Consider the following 21,832-nt stretch of genomic DNA (forward strand, 5'->3'; position numbering starts at 1 on the left):
TGCTTTTCCAGAGGGCACCCACGGGTGCTTGGAAAGCTTTTGCTAACAAGGATGGTGGGCAATTAGCAGAACACAGTGCAGCACTGGGGCACCCTCCTGGTGCCGCAGCTTCATCTTCACACGTGTAAAACGGAGAGGCAGGGGCCGTGTGCTGGCCTCTCCCCTTCCTGCTCATGTTCCTCCTGTCCCTTCTCCCCGTGTCCCTGACTCTGTCTTCGGTGTCTTAACACCACCTCTTATCAACAGGAATTTTTGGCACATTCATATGTTTGGCATTTTTTTTCCCTGCTTCTTGCCTCCCTCTCTCCTTTACTGGCTCATTTTTTAAAAAGTGCAATTTATCTGTTTCAGAGATGCCAGTTCTGGTAAAGCCACCAAGGACTCAGGCTCTCCCCTCCCTTACCCCCCGTACTTCATTGTTCATGATACATCAGGATCTCCCAAGCTCTCCTCAAGTGACTGGGACCTTTACTCATAGTTATCAGCCCATGAGAGCTTGAAACTTAAGAGTGAAAGGTCTGAAAAGAGGGAGAGGAAAAGTATTTCTCCGCCTCTTGGCTTGTCTGATCTTGTTCTGGATGCCAGTGGCTTTTCCAGTTTTGTGTCCTCTGTTGGCTCACGCGGAGTATGTCATTTCACAAGGATTTGTCATCGAGTCGCTGATTCCTGGGGATCCTTCTGTCTCTCAGTTCCTCTCTCGGATGCTCAGTGCTTGGAGAGCCTCCCCCCATCACACCAGAGAGAATTCAGCCTGGAAGCCAGAGCACCGGCGTGTCTTTGGTGAGCACTTGGTCAGCATGGAGATCTGGGTGCTGAAGTTGGTGCCGTTGCTGCCTAAGGAAGGGTGGTGATACTTCATGTCCGAGCCCAGGAACCGCTCCAGATGCCACCTCCGCCACTTTCGCTTGAGCTCAGCTTGGACCTAGGTGGTGGAAAGACAAGCAAATCAGCAGAGGGGAGCATTTTCCACTGCTCCGACTTGGTTGTGTGAGTCACAATGGGTGACCCACCTACCAAAGGGCCAAGAATTATTTTATAAAGGTCACTAAACTCAACCTGGCCAGAACTTTCAGCCGCATAGAAGTCACACTCCAGCAAGTGAACTACTAGAGCAGAAATCCCTGAGCTTCAGCATAAAGGTGAGCACAGGGAACTGCTTATCTGATACAGTGAAGGTGCCAGACTACTTAACTTTAATGGCAACATATTCTATGCTTTGTGAGTACAATTAAGATTTTTTTCCCCACTGCCCTGTTTTTGTCCAAATACAAATGATTTAACTATAGCTTGTTTGTAAAGCTGTCAATACAGTTGTGCTTTTCTGATAGAAGCTACTTGTTCCAGCTCAGGGAGTTTACATACATCATCTGGTTTACACCGTCCAGATTCAGATCCTGAACAAATCTGGCCACTGTCCCTGACCCCTCCTGCAGCCTTCCAGTGCAAATTTTTAGATAACAGTATGAATTAGATAAAACAGCTGTGTCCAAGGGCCTCTGGGATCAGCAAGCACAGGAATAGTACAACACCAGGACGCAAACCCTAGGACTGGAAACGTGGGAACGGCAAGATCAATGCCTGTAAAATAGAAGCATGTTTACCTGGCACTGGTCTCTGCCTAACAAGTCACATCAATGCCTATGTCAGTTTTGGATCCTAATAAGTTTGTGCGGTTTTGTCCTGCTCTGCACAGGCTTACTGGCAAAGGTCTCTGCTGGAGCTGGGCTATCTGCCCTGCATGCCACTGCGTGATGTACTCCTGGCATCAGCATGGCTGAAAGCACCATCAGAGCTGTAAGAGAGCAAGTTGTGATTCTGGACACTCTTCCTCTCCCCAGGAAGCTGGAACACAAACCCAGATCACAGCTGTTTCTTGCTTGTCCGTGCTCAGTTTATTGAGCTGAAAGTGCTCCAACTGACAGCAGCTCCAAATTTTTAGCTGCTGACACCTACTTGGTAGCCTTTGCGATATCAGTCTCTGCTGAATTTCTTACAGGCAGATGGAGCGTGGTACAAAAATATCACTGCACTAACAAGTCTCCATCTTGGCAGTGGGCCTGATTCTGTGGAGGATTCATTGAGGTGCTAAGCATGACTAGGGCTTAGAAGATGGGTTTTATCCTTCCCTGCTGAAGTCAGTCCTTTCAGCTCAGGGTTTAGGCAAGGTCATAGGGGAGTTCTGCTGATGCTGTCTCATGTGTAAAGGAAGGACTCGGCAGCAGAAATATCATAGTCCGCACAAAAGTCCTAATACGTTTATTAATTGTCCTGGAAACTGTCAAGAATATGGTTGAGTTGTTTTTCTGGAGCGAGCGATTTGATGTGGAAGCTTCCTGCCAATATGGTAACATCCAGGAATGGGACACTTCTCAATCCACTCTCCACAAGCATTCAGTTTGCCTTAGCTGCAAACATTAACCAAACAATATTGTTGATCTTACCTCCCCGTTGAGAAAACAGTACAGAACAGCCACCACAAATCCCTAGGGAAAAGGAGGGAACAGGCTTTTAGCACCTCATAGCTGATATTCCCCTGGATCACAACCCAAACTCACTGCAGCCTTGGAGAAAGGGCACACTGTTGGGGGACTGCTAAGGTGCCCCTTAAAAACCACTTGATTTTCCTTATTAGAGGAGCAGGGGAAGATTGGTTAAGGTACCTTGCAGCAGATGCATGGGTGTGAGTTCAAAGATTGCTCCAGACTCATGTTTAAAGCCATCAATCAGTCAGCTCAGCTCTAAGAGGGGCACTTGGTGATTTAAACTTTGCTGCTTGCTTTTGTCAGCTGACACTGGGGAGATCTAAACATGCTCACTAGAACATCATCAGGGTCAGAACGATCTTAGACATGGTATAGGGATAAACTGTTCCATCTCCCCTGCAGTGACACCTCATTTTTGAGAATCTCAGCTTTCACTGAAAAAATAAAACGCTTATCTCTAGACTTCATGGTTGCAAACACTACGGACAAGAAGTGAGTGTAGGTCCATTTATCTCTCAAAGGAGAGATGCCAGATGTGAAGTGATAATGATGTAGGCAAGGACATTAACTCATTCACCACTGAACAAAGCATGCCACTGACACATGTATGGTACATGGTGACAGACAGATCCTGCTTGCAGGTTGTGAGAAGACTAAGGGGCTAGAGCTGATTAATGGATGGATGCAATGGGATTAAATACATAAATAAATGCTTCTTTTCGTGCAACAGCAGGGCCAAGGTTTAACAACCCAACATGGGCACTGACAGAAGTGAAGTGTGTAGGAGGGTCTAAGAAGCAAACTTCATCAGGGCTTCCTGAAGATTAATGGAGGACAGCCCCATTATCCAACCTCATGGGGAACCTGCCTCGTACGCCAATGGACTGGAATCCTGCTTGAGCAGGATCTACAGGCAGGACTTGGTTTATTAGCAGAGGAGAAAGTTCATGCAAGTCAACTGGTTGAAGGCAGACTCCTGTTAATGGCCAGAAAGACACCCCTCCCAAAGGTGATTTATCTCATCTTACACCATGTCAATGACATATAAATTGAACTGAGGTGCTCATTTTTCTCCTTTAAGTGCAAAAAACTTAGGGGGACTAACTTACAGAGGTACATTTTCTTTTGAGGTGCTTAAAATGAGGAGAGAGGATCTCCTTCTGGAATTCCAGGAAGCAAAATATAAAATCATCTTCCATCCTGGCCAAGCTGGAGTGGGTAGCTTTTTCCCCAATGGTGTAAGAACAATATTGGGCATGTCCAGGAAAACCCCAGCTCACATGTTTACTTATTCCCTTGTCAAGCTTGTTACACTTCTCCCTGCCAACAGACCTGGTGACTGACTGGTGGCCCAAAGGGTGGCTTACCTGGAACGACCCAACCACAAGCTCAAAGACCAGCTTAACTTCTGCTTTGAAATTGTCAGGGAAGAAAGCAAACATGATGTAGTGAATGCCAAAGAGAGGAATCAGCAGCAAGGTGGACTTGGCCAGCCTCCTGTTGGAAAGACAAACATGAGTCATAAGGGGAGAGGGATGAGGAGCTAAAGGGTAAGCTGATGAGAAATCCTGCAGCTGAGCCCTATGCAACCCCGAAACTTTAATTTGCTGCAGTACATATTTGCTGATTACCTGGATCGTGATGGTGTAGCCTGTATCATGCTTGTTAAGTGCCTTTGTTTGCCCTTAAGAGGTGTGATATGGGCCACTTACCCTGCGATCCTGTCAACATCCAGCCTTTCAACAGCAGCCTCGAGTGAGGCAGCATTAGGAGGCTGCCCTCGCCCAGAGGGAAGAATTGTCTGGAGTACAGTGAAACAGAGGGTGTTGAGATAGCTCCTCACAGCCTAACCTCCCCAGGATCCCTCTGATGACCTGGGCTGGGATGCAATGACACGTGGAGGTGGACCCTCAGCTGGGCACAGTCACTATATGACAGTTCAAACTAACCAAGGACAATGCTGGGATCATTTCCACAGGCTTGCTTTCCTCCTCATTAACAGCTCTCATATAAATATATACGTGCCTCCAGCTGAGGCAGAGTGATCAGCCCTAGATTATTTCTCCTTGGCCTGCAGACTGCAGATGGCTGGTGATTTCAGATGTGGTGACAACATAAAATGTGACATCTTTATTCCCAGTAACTTCAATGGAGGTATTTCTTTCTCCTTTCTCTCTTCTTCCCCTCCCACCGGAGATCTTTTTTCATCTCTACAAGCTAAATCATCATCTAGTGCTGTCTTTGTTTGCTTGGGATTTCTGAAAATTACAGCTTCTGGGAGAGAAATGGTATGTTTAGCTCAGAATAATGACAGGCTATCGCACAATGAATATCTCCAAAGGAGGGAGATGAACAGTATTAGTGCTTAATGGCATCAGGCTGGGTAATCAGAGGTCTAATTAGGAAGAGATGATAATTTATTAAATGTAACCATTATTAAAATATAGCTGACTGAAATAAAATGAAATCAAGGACTTAAGGATGCTCTTGGAGGTTTTGGCTCCCTTGGTCACCTACAACCTCCTGTGTCCCCCTTACCTAGAGGCTTCTGGAGGAACTGAAGCTCAGGCTGGGATATTGGAAATACTTGTTCTACCATCTGCAAACCCTTCACCTCCAAAGTCCCATCAGGCTCAGTCCCCTCAGACCATCTTCATTTATTTGCCATCTGCATAAACCCGCTGGGAAGGCTGATGTGCCAGCTTTATGCAGACGATGCTCATCACTGTATCTCCCAGCAGACCTTTCCAGCTTTCTCTGCGCCTGGCCCTAAGACAGTTTGGTCTTAAGGCTGTGGTTGGAGGCTGTGGATCCCCTGGGAATACCTGCTGGCTGAAAAGCAGCTAGCTGCGACACATCCCAGGCAAAACAAGTACCTGTAGGAAGCCAAGGAGCTTTCCAGGAATTTGCCTTTCCTACCACCTTCCTCATTAGCAGGCACATCCCTGCTCATAGTGAGTAGGTCCAAAATCTGAGTCCTCTTGGATGTCTTGCTCTGCCAGAGGACTGTCACTGTCATTGGTGGCCACCAGGGTACCATGTGCCTCCCTGTCAGAAGCAACTCTGGCCAGTGTGACCCACACTTATATGACCCAGCTGTAATTCCCCCAGCTCCCAACATATGACAAAGCAACTCATTTTCTAAGCAGATCACAGTTCATTGAATATTAATACTGGCTTTGCAGAGATCTCTCCTCAGTCTTTCAGAAACAAGTCAACCTAGAGAAGATCGATGTGATGCTACCTTCACGTACCATATTTATAGAGAAGCCATTTGCAACCTCCAATGGATTAGAAAATTTTATCTTATTGCTGCAGACAACATTGGGGCCTCAGTAATAGCATTTTCCCTCCTGGCTGGACTGGGGCAATGAACAGGACCTATATGCCAAACCTTAGGAGCCCCCTCTCCAGTTTGCACAACTCCCCAAACCAGTGTCTTGCCCCCAGCATCGAGCTTCCCCAGAATATCAAGTGACGTTCTAGATCTTAGTTTGGCTTCAAGGCAAGGGCCCTATAGTCTAGCCGTGTGATATTTAAAAGACTCCCCTAAAAACTTCAATGAGGAAAATCATCTTCCCCAGTTATGGTGTAATTTATTCCAGGAGGGTAAAGCCTGGCTGTGCAGAAGGCAGAACTGCTTGGGAGATTCTCCAAAGCTGTTTAAAGCTACCTGCTGGAAGCCATGGCTTCTCAAAAAATTCATTACTTCTGCTCCCAGCACAGGGTACAGTTCTTAGACCTACCCTCTCTGACAGATATACATGATGACAGGTAATTTAGGGAAAGCACGTCTCCACTAGCCTGCACTGAACCTACTCCTCTCCTTGGGAGAGGATAAGAGCAAACCAACGTTTTAGTCATGCTCCTTGAATGCATAACGGAAAAGTTACCCAGAAAACTTTGATGATAATATTGATCTATGAACATGTACAGAATAGAAAGAGATGAATTTTGCTCAAGATTTCTGTTGCAGAAAACAACTTCCATTTGCATGAAGTATCGCTGTCCCACTCTTGCACGTGTCTCTGTCATTTCTAGAAAACTGTTTTGGGAGACTTGTTTTCACAGTTTCCAATACATTAAAGCCCAGATCACTGTCTGTAGCATTAATGAGCACCTGAACTTCCAGCCTGCAGCTAAACTGAAACCCGTTGAAATTGAACAATACTGTCAACATGTCGACGTGTTATTTTTTTATAAGATAAACAATATAAAATAAACAAGAGAAGGAGGGAGAAATGCAAATGAGAGATCCCTGATGTTGTTAGTTTAAAACATACTTATTTCACATTTGGTAGGAGGAACCCACACATATCATTAGCAGCAGTTTTTTGCTAAGATCCCTTGGGTCCTGTAGGCCAAACCCCTGAAGCCAGCAGCAGCATTTCAGGTAATAAGGGAATGACGTGTAAAAGAATACTGGTACCTACAATTGCAGATCACATGCCTAATGGCACTTATAAAAGGGTCTGGACCCTCGATGTCTCTACAGCTAGCCGTCTAAACATCAAAAACTTAGGACCACACTGAGAACTCCCTTTGGTGAGATCCAGCCTTCAGATTGGGACACTTAACATTCATTTCCATAGGAAAGTGTGGTGCCTCATGTGCCGCTGTAGTCAATAGAGTCAATGGAGACTTCCAGATGCCGCAGAGAATCTGGCTGGTGGCCAGTTGCCACTGTATAAGGGTACGAGTCTCCCATGGGTCCTATATGCCAGGTCCAGGCAAGTATCTCAAATGTCCTAAAGCTTCTCATATGGCTTGGACACCTATAAGTGAGGAACTGATTCATGCCCTAATGGAGCTGAGATGTTTTTCCAGGTGGAGGAGGAAGGTGAGGAACTGAAGATGTGAAGATCATTTGTACTTCAGCAGTGCCTTCTGTTGGGCAAGCCAGTGTGGGGAAGTCTGCGTTGCTTACTGCCCTGACGTGCTAGATGTGCCATTTGTGTTTACAAGGCAAAGAGACCTTTCCTGGCAGCTCCCATTTCATTGGAAAAAGTGAAATAAAAAGTCCTGAACTCAAAGCTCAGCATGACCTCCGAGGTAATCTGGGCATAACCCTTCCAATGCAAGCTGGCAGCACTTCTACTGAGATGAACTGCTCCAGGCTGCTGCTTAGTACCAGAACATATTTCAATATGCTGATTTAATCTATGTACCTGGCCAAAGCTGTTGCAATCCTGGGGGTACAAAGATACAATGCCCAACTAGAAATACATAAAGGGAGGTGATAGAAAGCACAAGGTCTGGTAATGTTGTTGTGTTATGATGACAGAAAAAGAGGTAATTTGGTCTGGCTGCTACAGGGAGAAATTAAGGTAAAATACTGGAATTTCCTTTCATAAATCTGAGAATTTCTCGAGGCAGATGAAATGCATAATTTACCATCACCAGAGAGAAAGACTCAGTGTCATGGCTGGTCAGTATTTAAGGACCAAATTGATACTGTCTTCCATCTTGCAGAAAGAAGAACTGAGCTCAGATTCTTCAGGGTACCAAAGTGCATAGCTGCCTCCAAAGACAAAGAAGATTTATGAGCAGTGACCATGTAGACACCAGACTTTTTTCTTTTCAGTTCTTTTCTAAGAAAAAATTAATAAATATCCAAGATACTTGAAATGCTGAGCTAGGATAGTGGCAAGAGTCAAAAATAAGCTGGTCTGAACTTTTGTTTTATTTGCATTGAAGCCAGAATAAATCCATGCAGATAGACAGATTTCTCTCACTCTTAAAATACTGCAGCTAAGACCAGTCTTGGCCACTGAGACAGATGCTGATCTCACTTGCATGTTTTTCATTATAAAAAGCCCCATTAAGGTCAATCTTATATCCCTCGAATAAAAGCATTACATCAAGCGAAACTTCTGAGTCAGTGCTACTGCTCAACAGTGAAGAGAAATGCATTGGATTAATCCAACCTAGTTTAGGGGTCTGCTTTAGGATAAGGCAAATTTGCCATAGATTCTACTGAATGTACTCATTTTCTAGATCTCCTTCTTTGAAAAAGGGAGCTGAGAGTAACTGGTTCAGAAAAAAAGCCCTTATACTGTGGACAGCTACTCTTTGTTCTCCATAGGGTTCCCTCTGCCTTTAGAATTCAATGAATATTGAATACACAAAGAAAAATCCTATTTTGTTTCATGATCATTACTGTTGCTCCCACTTCTTCGTCCTTAATCCCAGGAGAAAACCTTCTTGCTTGTCTGTTCAAACGGACATAAAACATTCCCAGCCATTTTAGCAAATGCCCCATTTCCTGATTTCTGATTGGCTTTAATCAATTAACAAATACTTGATTCTGATCAGTGGAGACAGATGCAATACTGAACTAACAGACAAAGAGGTTTCCCCAAAACCATACAATATGGTTAAAAAAATCTAGGACTTACGAATATTGGCTGGTTTCATTGTGTCCAACGTCTGGGGAATGCAACTTCTGGACTAAGATGCGGATGATGCAAATGAAGAGAATGAAGTTCACCTGTTGGGATGGGTAGAAAGGAAACAGAGAGAGAAATTAAAAATTAGTATTTTTGTCCAGTGAAAAGAGCCGATCATTAGAAGGGAGTTCCTTTCACTGCAATATTTTTGCCATGGAGCAAGCTGTTGTTAAAAAGCCATGAGCAGAGAACCCCACTCTGGGAGCACATAGTAAACCGACATAGGATGGCAGCCATCTTGGGCCTGACATCAGCCTGCTTGGGACTTTGTGTCATACATCCCAAGTATGATGATGTCAAACCCATAGAGCACAGCTATGCACGACGTCCTGCTGCGCGGGGGAGCGCCGACGACAGGGTGGGAAAAGAGCCTTGGGAGTTAGCAGAGCGACGGACGTCAAAGCCCTCAGGAGACGGTGACATGGGACCGGCTGCTGAGCATGTCAAAGACTGAGGCGGTGAGCCAAGGAAACCAAAACAAAACACAAAGCAGTATCCACTCAAGCGGGCCTCTACTCAATGCTATTGGGCATGTCTCCTCTGGAGAGAAGCTGGAGACCTTGTATAGCAAGGGATAGACCTCACTGACACAGCGGAAAACATCCTCTCCTAGGACGTTAGATCAGAGGAGTCTAGTTAATACCCAGATTTTAGACAGTGCTTCTCACTCAAAAAATCTCAAAGTGCTCCACCAACACACTCAAGCAATGCTAACCTTATTTAATAGCAAAGGTGTTGAGATAGGAATGGCAGTTTCCTAAAGGCATGTAGTAGATGGCATGAGTTGAATGCAAATATACTTGCTCTTAAGGTCCTATCCATTGAATCACACCGTTATTCATGCAAAATATACAATAGAAAAGTGATGACAGGTTTCTGTGGACTTCGTTTAGTTTTAGTTTGGCACACAACCTCTTTCTTTATCTTTTCATGGTTAGTGAATGCACAAATGATTCTGATTTTTAGAGACTCAATGGCTGGAAGAGATTGTATTAACCAGCCAATCTGATTTCCTGCAAAACCAGATTGTAAAATTTCCTCCAGCAATTCCTACATTTATCTCAAGAACAGGTGAATAAAGTAGACTGAAGCACATCTCTCAGACACTCACTCTTTTTTCAAAGGCTACGAGTGATGGGGAATTAATTGTATTTCTTGGTTATGATGCACTGCCTAATCACTTTTTTATCTATCTCATGCCATTTATCATAGCTTCTGTTCAGATTGATTTGCTTATAAAAATGGCTTGCGTCTGACTTGGTGGCGAGTAAAATTTATCAGTTCAAAGCAGTATTATCTAGATCAATTGCTCTAGTAAGCATTGTTAGCACACAAGCTGCAGCATTGAAGGGAAGATCGGAGCAGTTAAATACTGACTGTGTTAGCTTGTAGTGGTCAAGAGCAAACATGGACACAGGGCAGTGATGAGTTAGGTGGAGTATGACTTATAGGCTTAGTACAGTCTTAGCATTGTATGGTAGAAGATATAGCTATCAGGCTACTGGAGAAATTGTTTAGTTTAGTTTTCAACCTAGAGTATAATCAAAGGTACTTGATCTGTTCCCAGTGCTTAATATCTTATATATCTTATGTATGTATTTCTTCCTTCCATAAAGATCTATGCTTTATTCCCATGGCTATGGAGAAAATGTTGCATTCCTCCCTGAAGAAACCTGCTGTTCATCAGATAGAGGTTATCATGCCCTTCCTTTGTGCCAGATTTATATGGTATCTGCAGAAGGAAAATCAGAAATTGCTGGGTAAATTTTGTTTGGCAATGAAGAAATAATTTATTCGCCAAAAGAAAATACAGACTCATTGATCTGAGGAGAACAGGGTGTATTTCTTTACAAAAAGGTTATCTCAGGAAAGGGAAATACTATCTACAGCTTTATATGATAATACAAATATTTTGAGATGTGTCATCTAAGTATTGTATTTCTTTTCAGTGAGGTGAATAGAGTAAGATGTAATTATTCAAACTGTTTCAGTTTGGAATCCCAGTATGACAAATGCTACAGAAAAAAAGTCTTCCTGTAAAGGTCATAATGTATGTGGAATAAGAAGAATGTATGTCTAAGAAAAGCTTTCTGTTTAAAAGAGATACATTTGGTTTGATTTCTGTTGCATTCTTTTTCTTCCCTTCCCACATACTCGCCTTCATTTAAGAAAACTCAAAGCTAAGTTCAACTCGAGTTAATTTGATTTCAAGTTTTGGCTTGATACCTGACAGAGGAAACACATAATATTCAACAAGCATGGAAGGACTCAGAGTTCCTCAGAAGTGTCATGGTTTCTATGGTCAGAATTGATCATATCTAGAGAAGAAGTCAAGCACTTCTGTTGATTTATCTGGAAATTAGCCAAGCTTCTCAAGAACTTACTTTAAAAACACACAGCTGGAATCCAACTTTGTACTGGATGCTGTAATGAGAGGCAAATATCTGGGGGAATTCATCTAACTGCATTGTATCTAGGGAGAAATTTATGGTAGGACTCACCCCAATTTACTTTATAGTGCTGACATCTACAACTGAACAAGTCATCCTGGGCTCTACATATGGTCAGCTCAGAGAAACAAAAACATTCATAGCACAATTCATCTGATTGAATTTCAACATCCACTGATTCATTAGGCAAGATAAGCCTCTCCTGGATCCCTAACCATGTTGCTCAGCCTCCTCTGGCTACACACACCCAGGGCTACTGCACCAGGGTGCCCAGGGCAACTAGCTAGGATGGAAGTGGTCAGAGTTAAATCAAATGAGCTCCACCTTGGTTGTTTAGACACTCAAGCTCTTCCCATGGTCAGTGCTTAAAGGTAAAAATGTTTATCGAGAGGGTGAGCTTCCTCATCCTAAGACATTCAATATACAGCAGTATTTTATCTGTCAATGCATTTCGCATGGATATTTACAGAACACTTCTCAACACCCCTTCAACCCCCACACTTTGTATTAAAGATGGCTTTGTAGCCAGCAGAATGTGCTGATACTTTACCAAAATGGACACCAAAATAGGAGTTTTAATGATCCACCAGAATGAGGATTCCACTATTTCCTCCCAGCACCTAAAAAGAAACAAAACCGGACTTAAAACATCAGGCAAAGCAAGCAAGCAGCTTTGTAACCTTCTCAGATATTTGGTTTCCCTAAATGCTAAAGATGGCTATGCTAGGTTATACGAAGAGGACTAAACCTGGTGTGCGTGAACTGGGAAGGGCTGAAGACTTGCTTTGCAGTGGCTTTGAGCACTGGTAGGTAGCAGCTGTCCCAGGCATAATGCTGTGAGCTCTTTTCCCCTTGGTAATGGAATAGGCTGGAGGATGTTATCTCAGGGTTAATGTGGGGGAGGATGGTGAGTCACTTTGTTTCTCCTACACTGAGGTCTGCTACAAGGAAACGCTATCAAAACTGACAGATTCATGAGGCCTCCAATGCCATCCGCCACCATGGATGGGGGTTTTGTTAAGCACAGAGCACTTGGCACCACCAGAAAAAACCCACATGCCCTTCTGAAAAAGATGACAGACAGCGTGTGGTGGGATTAGGCAGACTAAATCTAGCTAGCTGCATCTGAGCTATGGATCTAGTCAGACAAGTCCATAGGGTCCAGGGTGTGATTTATTTCATCCTGAATTCAGAATTGCCTGCAAACCATGCCACTCACCTAGGTCATCTGGAACTATATTTTAAAGCCAGCAAGGAAATGACAGACTAGGAATGACATGGAAATGACTAATATTGCTTGGGACACATTTATCTGCAGACCTCACAAGAGTCAGGTGATCAAAGGTGCATTTTTAGCAGAGCATTCCTGAAAATCGGTCTGCATTTATGTTTGAAATAGATTAGTGGAACCCATCATAGAAAATTTCACCTGGATTCAGCTCCTCTAATTCAATATGTTGACAGCGCAAGTAATGGTAGATGAAGAGAAGCACTTTTAGGGCACTGTTCCTGAGACCTATTTTAGGCATCAACTTTAGGATGAAAAGAATTGCACTCCATTGACTACCCTGACCAAATCTTCACTAGCTATAAAAGGAGACTAGAGCGAATTGCTCAGATACAGATGCTTATACTTAGTCAGGTGCATGCTGCCCTTTCATTTAGAATTAAAGTGGCCCTAATTATGTCTAGTGCACTTCATTTTTAAAATAAATTCAGGCAGTCTGAATGAAGGTCACTTTAATTTGGAGTTAGAATGTTTAAATAGAGGCTTAATGTTGTTTAACCAATCTTACATAATTAGGTTTTGTTTAATCTGGATTAATTTCCTGTAATTTTTCTCTGTAGGTAATTTCAGTATGCCAAAAAAAAAATCTATGTTAGGTATTAGCATATCCTGTAAATTCACACTCTGTTTTACTTGGCACAAAAATGTAGAGCTTTAAAGCCTCCAGAAAATGCAAAGAAGTCTGTATTTTTATTAAGAATTGCTGGAGATGAGTGGGAATATATAGTAAGAAGAATTGGTATCCAGGCTGGTTAAATCCTTTGGTCTCTATCTCATTGTAGAGGCTCTTTATTAACAGAGTTAGTAAGGTCAGTTTTATGCAGATAGAGTGAAACCATAAAAAAAGTCAGTAACCCTCAGGAAATGTGTTACATGACCATAAATCAAAAACGCAATGAGAAATCTGAGCTGCTTCTCTTACTGAAATAAGGACAAATCAGGACACATTTGGAGAGGGAGAATGCACAGGGGAGAATGGAGTTAACCATATGCTGCAAATGTAAGAAGCGAGGGCATGCACAGTGAGCACATAATAAGCACCTGATTCTGTAACTCTTTGGAGTGTGTTCTCATAAAAGCCTTTCCAATTACTATAGTTTGACTGCTTGAGTAAAAGCATGAAGGAGGATTGCAGGATCAGATCCTATTTACTTGCATATATCCTTGGATAGCTCTGATATCTGCCTCATTTACTTAGCTGTATTCTATCTGCTGCTTGTATAAAATATCAAAGGCTGCTGCTAGGTTAAAGAGGATAAAAACCAGATCCTAAGATGTGCCTGGGGGAAAAAAAAAAGGTGTTTTAGACTTCTTCTGTGGGAAATGGGTGTGTTTGTTAAGTATCTGCTGCATGAGCATACTTCAGGTCAACTCTGCAGGATGCAAAGCTCTGCTCTGAGGACGGGGTAGCTGCTCAGCTGGTATCTTCATTAAACACAGGATCACAGGGCCAAATGCGACCATCAGGGTCTGTTCACAAATTCCCTGCAAATATCCTGACTAAAGGATTGGGGAAAAAAAGAGGGTGAGTGACTGGCTTAAGTTGACGTAAACCATGTCTCTTGAAGCAGGCGTTGGAGCGTTTCCCTGCTCATGGTGGCAGGGGAAAGCCTCCACTCTGCTGTTGGGGTTAGGGCAGGATGGCTGGGATACCAAAATGCAGGGCTTTCCAAGACCTTCCTTGGAGATAAAGGAAGGGAGAATTATAAAGGAAAGATAATTGAGTCCACGGGCTTACCCAACATCGAAAAAGTAAATCCTGACAATAGTCCAAGCAGTGATGAATACGGAGGGGGCACCTAGTAAGAGAAGAGATGATGTTACTGTCAGAAATCATTATCCATGTTTTCAGGGCTGTTCTCCCCCACTCTTCATCTCTCCTGAGTGACTGAGGTGATGCCTTCCCTCAAGAGTGGGCAAATGCTTCACATTTTCAATATTCACATGCCAAACAAGCAACATGTTGCCTTTCTCTCCCACTGGCCATGTAAGGTCATAGAATCATAGAATCATAGAATCGTCTAGGTTGGAAAAGACCTTTAAGATCATCCAGTCCAACCATTAACCTACACTACCAAGTCCACACTAAACAAATCAAGGGTAGACTAGACTAAACCATGTCCTAAAGTGCCACATCTACCCGTTTTTTGAACACTTCAGGGATGGTGACTCCACCACCTCTCTGGGCAGCCTGTTCCAGTGCTTGACTACCCCTTCTGTGAAGGAATTTTTCCTAATATCCAACCTAAACCTCCCCTGGCGCATCTTAAGCCCATTTCCTCTCGTCCTATCGCTAGCTACTTGGGAGAAGAGACCAACACCCACCTCACTACAACCTCCTTTCAGGTAGTTGTAGAGAGCGATAAGGTCTCCCCTTAGCCTCCTCTTCTCCAGACTAAACAACCCCAGTTCCCTCAGCCGCTCCTCATAAGACCTGTGCTCCAGACCCTTCACCAGATGAGTTTCCTGTAACTGCTCCCTAGCAGATTTGTCTTCCTGTTGCAGTGCCTACAAAAAAACTTCTGATGGTGAAATGCAAGGAATAGGAATCACTTTAGACATCTACAGTGTGGACACCTGTATCTAAGTCAGTCAACACAGGCTCTCTTTAGCATCAACAGGGAGAAATATGTACTTCTAACACACAGGTCATCTGAGCTACTTTAGATGTCCTAAAGCTGCCTAGAGCTTTAGGACAAGAAATATGCCCTTGGGCTCCCCTGACTGTATTGCTGGTTCTCCACTGACTATAAAGGGAGCCTGGAGTGCAAGTTCATGTGTAGACAGGTGTCTGTAGTTGGCCAGCTGAAGCTGACTCTGCCCCTCACTCCATGATCTTCTGCCTGACCAGGGTGGTCTTGTTCCATCCTTGTGGTGCCTCTTTTCTCTGTCCCTTGCCTTTGATTAGATTTAGATTAGAAATACTCCAGGAAGGACACGTTGCTTTGTTCTGTGTTAGTCACAGTATCGCGTGTTGTTTATTACCAGTGATTTCCAGATTACCAGATGATTACCAGATGATTCCAGTGATTACCAGAGTGCAATGCTAGTAAAACAGTAAGAACTGTAATGAATGCATCCAAATTATTAATTCCTGAATGATCCATTTCAGATCCATCACTGATGCTCTTGTAAATGATGGATGACTGAAAGGCCAAAGGATCCTTCAAGCGCCTGTCATTTTCTTGAACTGCCCTTCCTCACCTAAGCAACCTCAGGATACATTATGAGTGCAAGAGATTTCCTTTGATTTAAAATCATTAGCTTCATACATTTTTCTTTAAAATCTGCCAGCTCTACTGTGCTGAAAGAAGGGTTTCTATGCACGAGGCAGGCTTAAAGAAGGTCTGACCTGATTAACTGCATCTGAAACAAGGCCTGCTAACATCATCTCTTCTTGTGCTTATAGCATGGAGAATTGTCTCTCTTCTGCAGTGTGAACCCAAGCATAACTCCTGTCACTTTCGATGGAAGTTACTCTACGGCTAACTGATCAAATCCTGAGTCCAGGCATACCCCTGTACATGACACAATTTTATTTTTTCTTTCCTTTCCAAGATTCTTCCCCGCTCTAATTATTTCTCAGCTTCAGCTATCGAGAGCATGCAATAGAAAACCATTTTTCTTACTTATACATAAATCTTCAGCTAAATGGCTTAAAGGGGAAAAGAGATACCTGTTTCCTCTTCGGAGAAAGAAGAGAAGTTGATCTGGTAGGATTAATTTGCATAAGTTAGCAACTCATCTCTGAGTTACGTTGTGAAGAGTTTAATACTGTCTTCCTTGGCATTTTCTCATTTTATTTTATTTTATTTTATTTTATTTTATTTTATTTACTTTATTTCATTTCATTTCATTTCATTTCATTTCATTTCATTTCATTTCATTTTTTTATGTGTTTGAGACTAGAGTCACATTAAAGCTGGAGAAATCATGACAGCAGTAAGCAGAAGGTTATCAGCATTACTGTACAGGCAATGGGATTCCTTACAATTTAAGGTCAATGCATTATATCAACTTTGGAATCCCAGTCAGGATCAAAGGACTAAATGACTATAAAGGTGATGAGGAGTTTCTGGCCCGCAGTCTTTAAAGACACTGAGGTGCTCAACTATCAATTAACCTAGCACAAACTAAATTCTTAAATACCTTTGAAGATTTAGGCTAATGCTGTTAGGTCCTCTGGCTATCACTTGATCTTTCTCCTGGTTGCACCAACAATTCTTGGCAGCAAGGTAACGTGCACTATATCTCTGCCCTGTCTGAGCCCCCCAGGTTTGTGGATTAAATTGCTGTTAAAAATGCCTGTCAGGATCATCTCTTGGCATTCAGTTTGGAGAAGATGCATACCCCAGCCAATCAAGATGTACCACCAAAAGTACTTCCTCTCTGAAAAGAAGGAGATGACCAACAGGGTGTGAAGATACAACCCCTCCACCAGGAGCCAGAAGAAGTTGGCCATGACGCAGTACTGGAAGAAAACCATCATGGCTTTGCAGCCTACCTGGAAGAGAAGAAATGAAGAGTTGTGAACTGCAGCATGTTGCCATAGTAAACACACTGAATTACCAGTAAACCTTGCTCTGTGTGTACCTTTGGGATTGCTTTTGCAGCATCTGAAGCCCTTATGGAATGAGATCTATGGTGAAAACCCAAACGACTGACCAAGCCTGCTTGGGATGGACATGCTTGACACATGTTAACCCCTGCATGGAGAGTGCAGCATGCATCCTTGGGAGACCCAGCTCAGGTCTGGATGCAATCTGGCTCTGTGAGCCTTGAGATGCACGTAAGCTTGGAAACCCTGCTGAGCTGTGACTAACTGATACGCTGGACCATGATCCCTAGCAGCATGGTGCTGCTCTCTGTAGGTTTTGGATGTACATCTGTGGGAAGTTGGCTTAGTGGTAGAGTGGATGCCAGAAGGTCAAGACCTGGCATCCTGATGTGCAGCCTCTCTGCTCTGCCAGGCATGGGTTCGTGGGGCTGAGCTGTGAAGAAAACCATTGTACTGGTTCAGAAGAACCCCCCAAAAAGGCACTACTCTGAACTGAGACTAACTCAGTGACTGGTTTATGGTGCAGCCAACAAACACTTGGTTCAGCATGATGGAAGTGATCTGCACTGGAGAGTAAACAAGAATGGGTGGGAATTTCTTATGCTATTTTTGGCACTAAAATCAGCATCTTGAGGAACGACACTCTGAGTGACTTGGGCATCATGGTCCCCACCGTCATTCTCAGTGGGGCTGCCTGCTAGTATTACCTGGTTCCCTAAACACAAAGAAATGAAGCCTCTGACTTGAACAAACTAATTCCCCAGGATTAAAAAAAAAAAAAAAAAAATCTGTGTTAATTAGCCCTTGAAAGCAAAGTCCAATTGTAATCACTCCATGGCCTGGTAGATACTGCAAAAATTGAAGCAGTTTGAGACACAGGTTTGAAGAAAGCCAAGTCTACAAAGAATTGTGAATACTCAGTTAGGAAAAGAAGGACTGGGATGCATATTTTTAAAATAAAGAAAAGGATAAGAAGGAGAAGCAGGGTAAACACTAACAAGCATGGGCAGATTTGATTGTATTGGAAGGAGAGAGATTTGAAAAGGGAAGGAGGATTGTTTTTCTTCAGGAAATGAATAATTAAACACAGTAACTTGCTGTGTGAGGATTTTACTGCAGCACAGGTAATGGGAACAGTCACCTTACAAAAGAATAAAAATGGGAAATTTCTCTTTGACACTTAGGGGCCAAACCCACTGCAAAACACCTGAAAGGTAGAAATCAGCTGCCCAAAGAAGTATGTCAGCCCCGGCCATTGCCCCGGCATGTGATGTATCCACATCCAGCTGCAGCTTTACAGAAGATTGTTGGCTGCATCATTACTCACATCCACGCTGTCTAAGCATTCTTGAGATGTTGATTTGGCAATAGCTTCGTTGCCTTCAGTGAGTCTGCCTGGGTAACACCCTGCACTTATTGGGGCAAGGGCACGAGGATCTGGCTGCTAGCACTCTCTGGTTAGTGTCCCTTCCCTGGTGCTCTGCATGTGCAATATGTTGAATTTAGAGCAATAACTGATTTGCACCAGTGACAAGCTCACACTTCCCCCCTGCTCTCCTCTCCCGCTGAAAACAGTTGCTATGAAACACACTGGTTAAAAAGAGAAGTGTGGAAAGTGTTTTTGCAATGCTACATGTTTTGGAGAGGGACTTGTCCCCACTGATCACTCAAAACTAATTCAGCCTTCCCCTAGCGCCCACCAATATGTCACACTGGGGACCTTCATGGGCTCCTGCTAATCAATTTATATGCACATCAGCTCCTTCCTGTGAGGCAGATGGCATCAGCAGAGACTTGCTGTAGGGTGGTGATGGGGGAAGGTGGAGGCAGAGCAGGCAGTTAACTCCCAGGGAGGGAAGGTGACACAGAGATGAGCTGACAAAGGCTGGAAATGCAACAGCGTCTTCCCTATGGCATCCCTATGCTCTTTGTTTCTCCCTGCTGTTGTGTGCATACGGCTGTGTGACATTGGCACACCTCATGTCTTTTGCCCAAAGCCTGAGTGCCTGCTTGGTGTGTCTGCGGCCAGTGGGGATTTGCTGGTGTGAGCGTGCTCAGCGCTACTGGAACTACTGAATTCTTTTATGGTTTCACTCTGCCAGCATTTGGCCCTAATTCTGCAGCTCACAGATGAGACACGAGGTCTAAGGGAGCAGTTTTGATGCATCTCAACCACACGCTCCTCAACCACAGATTTGCTTTGGGGATTGAACATTGGGGAATCCCTTCTGTATAGTTGTAGTCAAGCTATGGCACAGGCATGAGGCTGGAGCACATCAGAAGGAACTGCAATACTTTACAGGACCTGGAAAAGCCGCTCAAAAAAAGCGTACATGATTTGTGCCTAACAGAGACTCTCAGGCAGGGATCCCCAGCCTGAGTTTGCAGAGCTCCTGCTGTCACAGAGAGGAAGCTGTGTTGAACTCAGGCTATGGCAGCAGAAGTCCTGGATCTGGGTGCCTGAATCCATCACCTCTTCTCCCAGTATTGGCAACCATTGCTTTTGTGGTAGTCCCCGGCCCTACCTCCTTCCCTAACATGGTGGTGGCTTGTTACAGACCTGAGGTGGATCATGCACATGGGCAGCAGCTGGGGTTTGGCAACTTCTTCTCTGAGGGACCTGTAGCAGATCAATTCTTTGCTCCATGCTGACGGATATTTGGCTATTTGAGCAGTTGCTACCACCCCAGGCATTTTTTGTTTTACCTGGAGAAAAGATACTTTTATGCACCATTTCGAGCACACAGCAATAACGTGCCGCAGCCAGGGATCCCCTGCGGCATGGGGATGTCCAGCACTGGAACAGATTTAGATGCGCTGTCCTGTCTTACAAGTTAAATCATGGAATTTTCTCGCTACCTGGGCTTCTTACTACTATTGCCTAAGCTGGGTAAGTTTAAACCAGACCAGATATTTCTATGAGAGATACAGTTTCACTGTTGACTGCAGTGTTGTTCCTCCACCGAATCCTCTTTGACAGCCAACTCAGTGACACATTTGGAAAACAGCCCTTCCTGGCTTTTGAGAGACTTTATTATATGCAGCACTTGGTAATGGGTGTCTACCTTCCTGATCGATTGGATTCAGCCTCAGAATGGCTGTTATAATGCTGGGAAATAAAATCCACATTTATGTAAGATGCTTTACCCTTTAGATGACAGACATGAGGCAGAGATGAGCTATTGTATCTCATAGAAGACTTTTTTTTCATGAAGAGCAGACCTCATGATGTGTCAGTGTTGAAAAACTAATACAGGCTATGTTTAGAAAAGACATTTTCAGCAGGAAAAGCAGCATTACAGCACTGTTTTTTCTATTTTCTCCTCTTCCACTGTCTCATTTACAACAGCTTATTTCCCTGTCTTTCTTCAGGGATCTTGCCCTGCTCATATCCACACAAGATGTTGCAGTGAGATGGTCTTCCTTTGCTTTGCGGATGGCACATCTACCCAAGTGGCTCCTCTCTGCTTCCCCTCTTTGGGACTGCATTAGACATGGGCCATTTGCTTTTCCCTTGAATGTTCCCTCCCTTTCCACACATGCTGCCAGTGAATAACTGCTGAGATGGATTCTGCCTCCAGCCAATGAGGCATAGAAACCTCTTTGACCCCAATGAACACTTTTGTGCTTCTCTTTAAATTCCTCATAGTCAATAAAAAAATTTAATCTTGATCATATGAGGCCAGGCTGAGAGAGTTGGGGTTGTTCAGCCTAGAGAAGAGAAGGCTGCACGGAGACCTTATTGCGACCTTCCAGTACTTAAAGGGGGCCTACAGGAAGGATGGGGAGAATCTTTTTAACGAGGCCTGTTGTGACAGGACAAGGAATAATGGATTTAAAATAAAGAAGAATAGATTTAGACTAGACATAAAAAAGAAATTTTTTACACTGAGGGTGGTCAAGCACTGGAACAGGTTGCCCAGAGAGGTGGTAGAGGCCCCATCCCTGGAAACATCCCAGGCCAGGTTGGACGGGGCTCTGAGCACCCTGATGCGGTTAAAGCTGTCCCTGTCACTGCAGGGGTTGGGCTGGGGGAGCTCTGAAGGGCCCTTCCAACCCAAAGCATTCTATGATTCTATGATCATTGTAGAAGTTTAGTTGAGGATGAGACGAGGCATGTCTTAGACCTACCATGTGGGCCAACCTTGCCTTAGTGTGCCCAACCATCTACGCATCTACATTTACGACTGTTTAACTGAGGGCTATCTGAAAAGGAGACACTGTGCAAGAGTCAGCTGCTTAAAAGTAGACTGCTAGTGTCATTTTAGGCATCACCAAGTGTTGTGTTAGGCTTCCAGCTGTTGCTCCAGAAGGATGGGGATTTCCTGTGCGGACTTTTGCCATATTCACAGGCATTTTAAGGGGTATGAGATGCCCATGCTCAGATGGCAGAAGTCTGCCCTTTATAGAAAATCCTTGCTGAGATAGCAAGACAGGGAAAAATGTACATATTGCCCTGTACTACAGTCCTGAAAGGCTGGTTTCCTCAGACATAGACAAATTGTTGAAATAATTCCTATTATTTTGTATTTTAGATGGATATTCACACCTGTATGAAGTGCATGCAAAATACTGTCTTGCTGGTCACGGAGTGTTTAGCATTC

General features: G+C 43.8%; 1 protein-coding gene across 1 annotated transcript in view; it reads right to left on the reverse strand.

Moving 5' to 3' along the window:
- Positions 1-730: 730 nt before the first annotated feature.
- The window catches only part of VIPR1 (vasoactive intestinal peptide receptor 1), a 136,039-nt gene continuing 114,937 nt past the window's right edge, over positions 731-21,832 (reverse strand). Inside the window, exons 8-14 of the mRNA XM_075706532.1 lie at positions 17,021-17,174; positions 14,409-14,469; positions 11,933-12,002; positions 8,882-8,973; positions 3,851-3,980; positions 2,442-2,483; positions 731-922 (exon numbers count right to left, since the gene is read on the reverse strand). Coding sequence (XP_075562647.1) covers positions 731-922; positions 2,442-2,483; positions 3,851-3,980; positions 8,882-8,973; positions 11,933-12,002; positions 14,409-14,469; positions 17,021-17,174 — 741 coding nt within the window. The remainder of the gene's footprint in view (positions 923-2,441; positions 2,484-3,850; positions 3,981-8,881; positions 8,974-11,932; positions 12,003-14,408; positions 14,470-17,020; positions 17,175-21,832) is intronic.

The sequence above is a fragment of the Pelecanus crispus genome, chromosome 2 (assembly GCF_030463565.1).
Source record: "Pelecanus crispus isolate bPelCri1 chromosome 2, bPelCri1.pri, whole genome shotgun sequence".
Taxonomy (NCBI): Eukaryota; Metazoa; Chordata; class Aves; order Pelecaniformes; family Pelecanidae; genus Pelecanus; species Pelecanus crispus.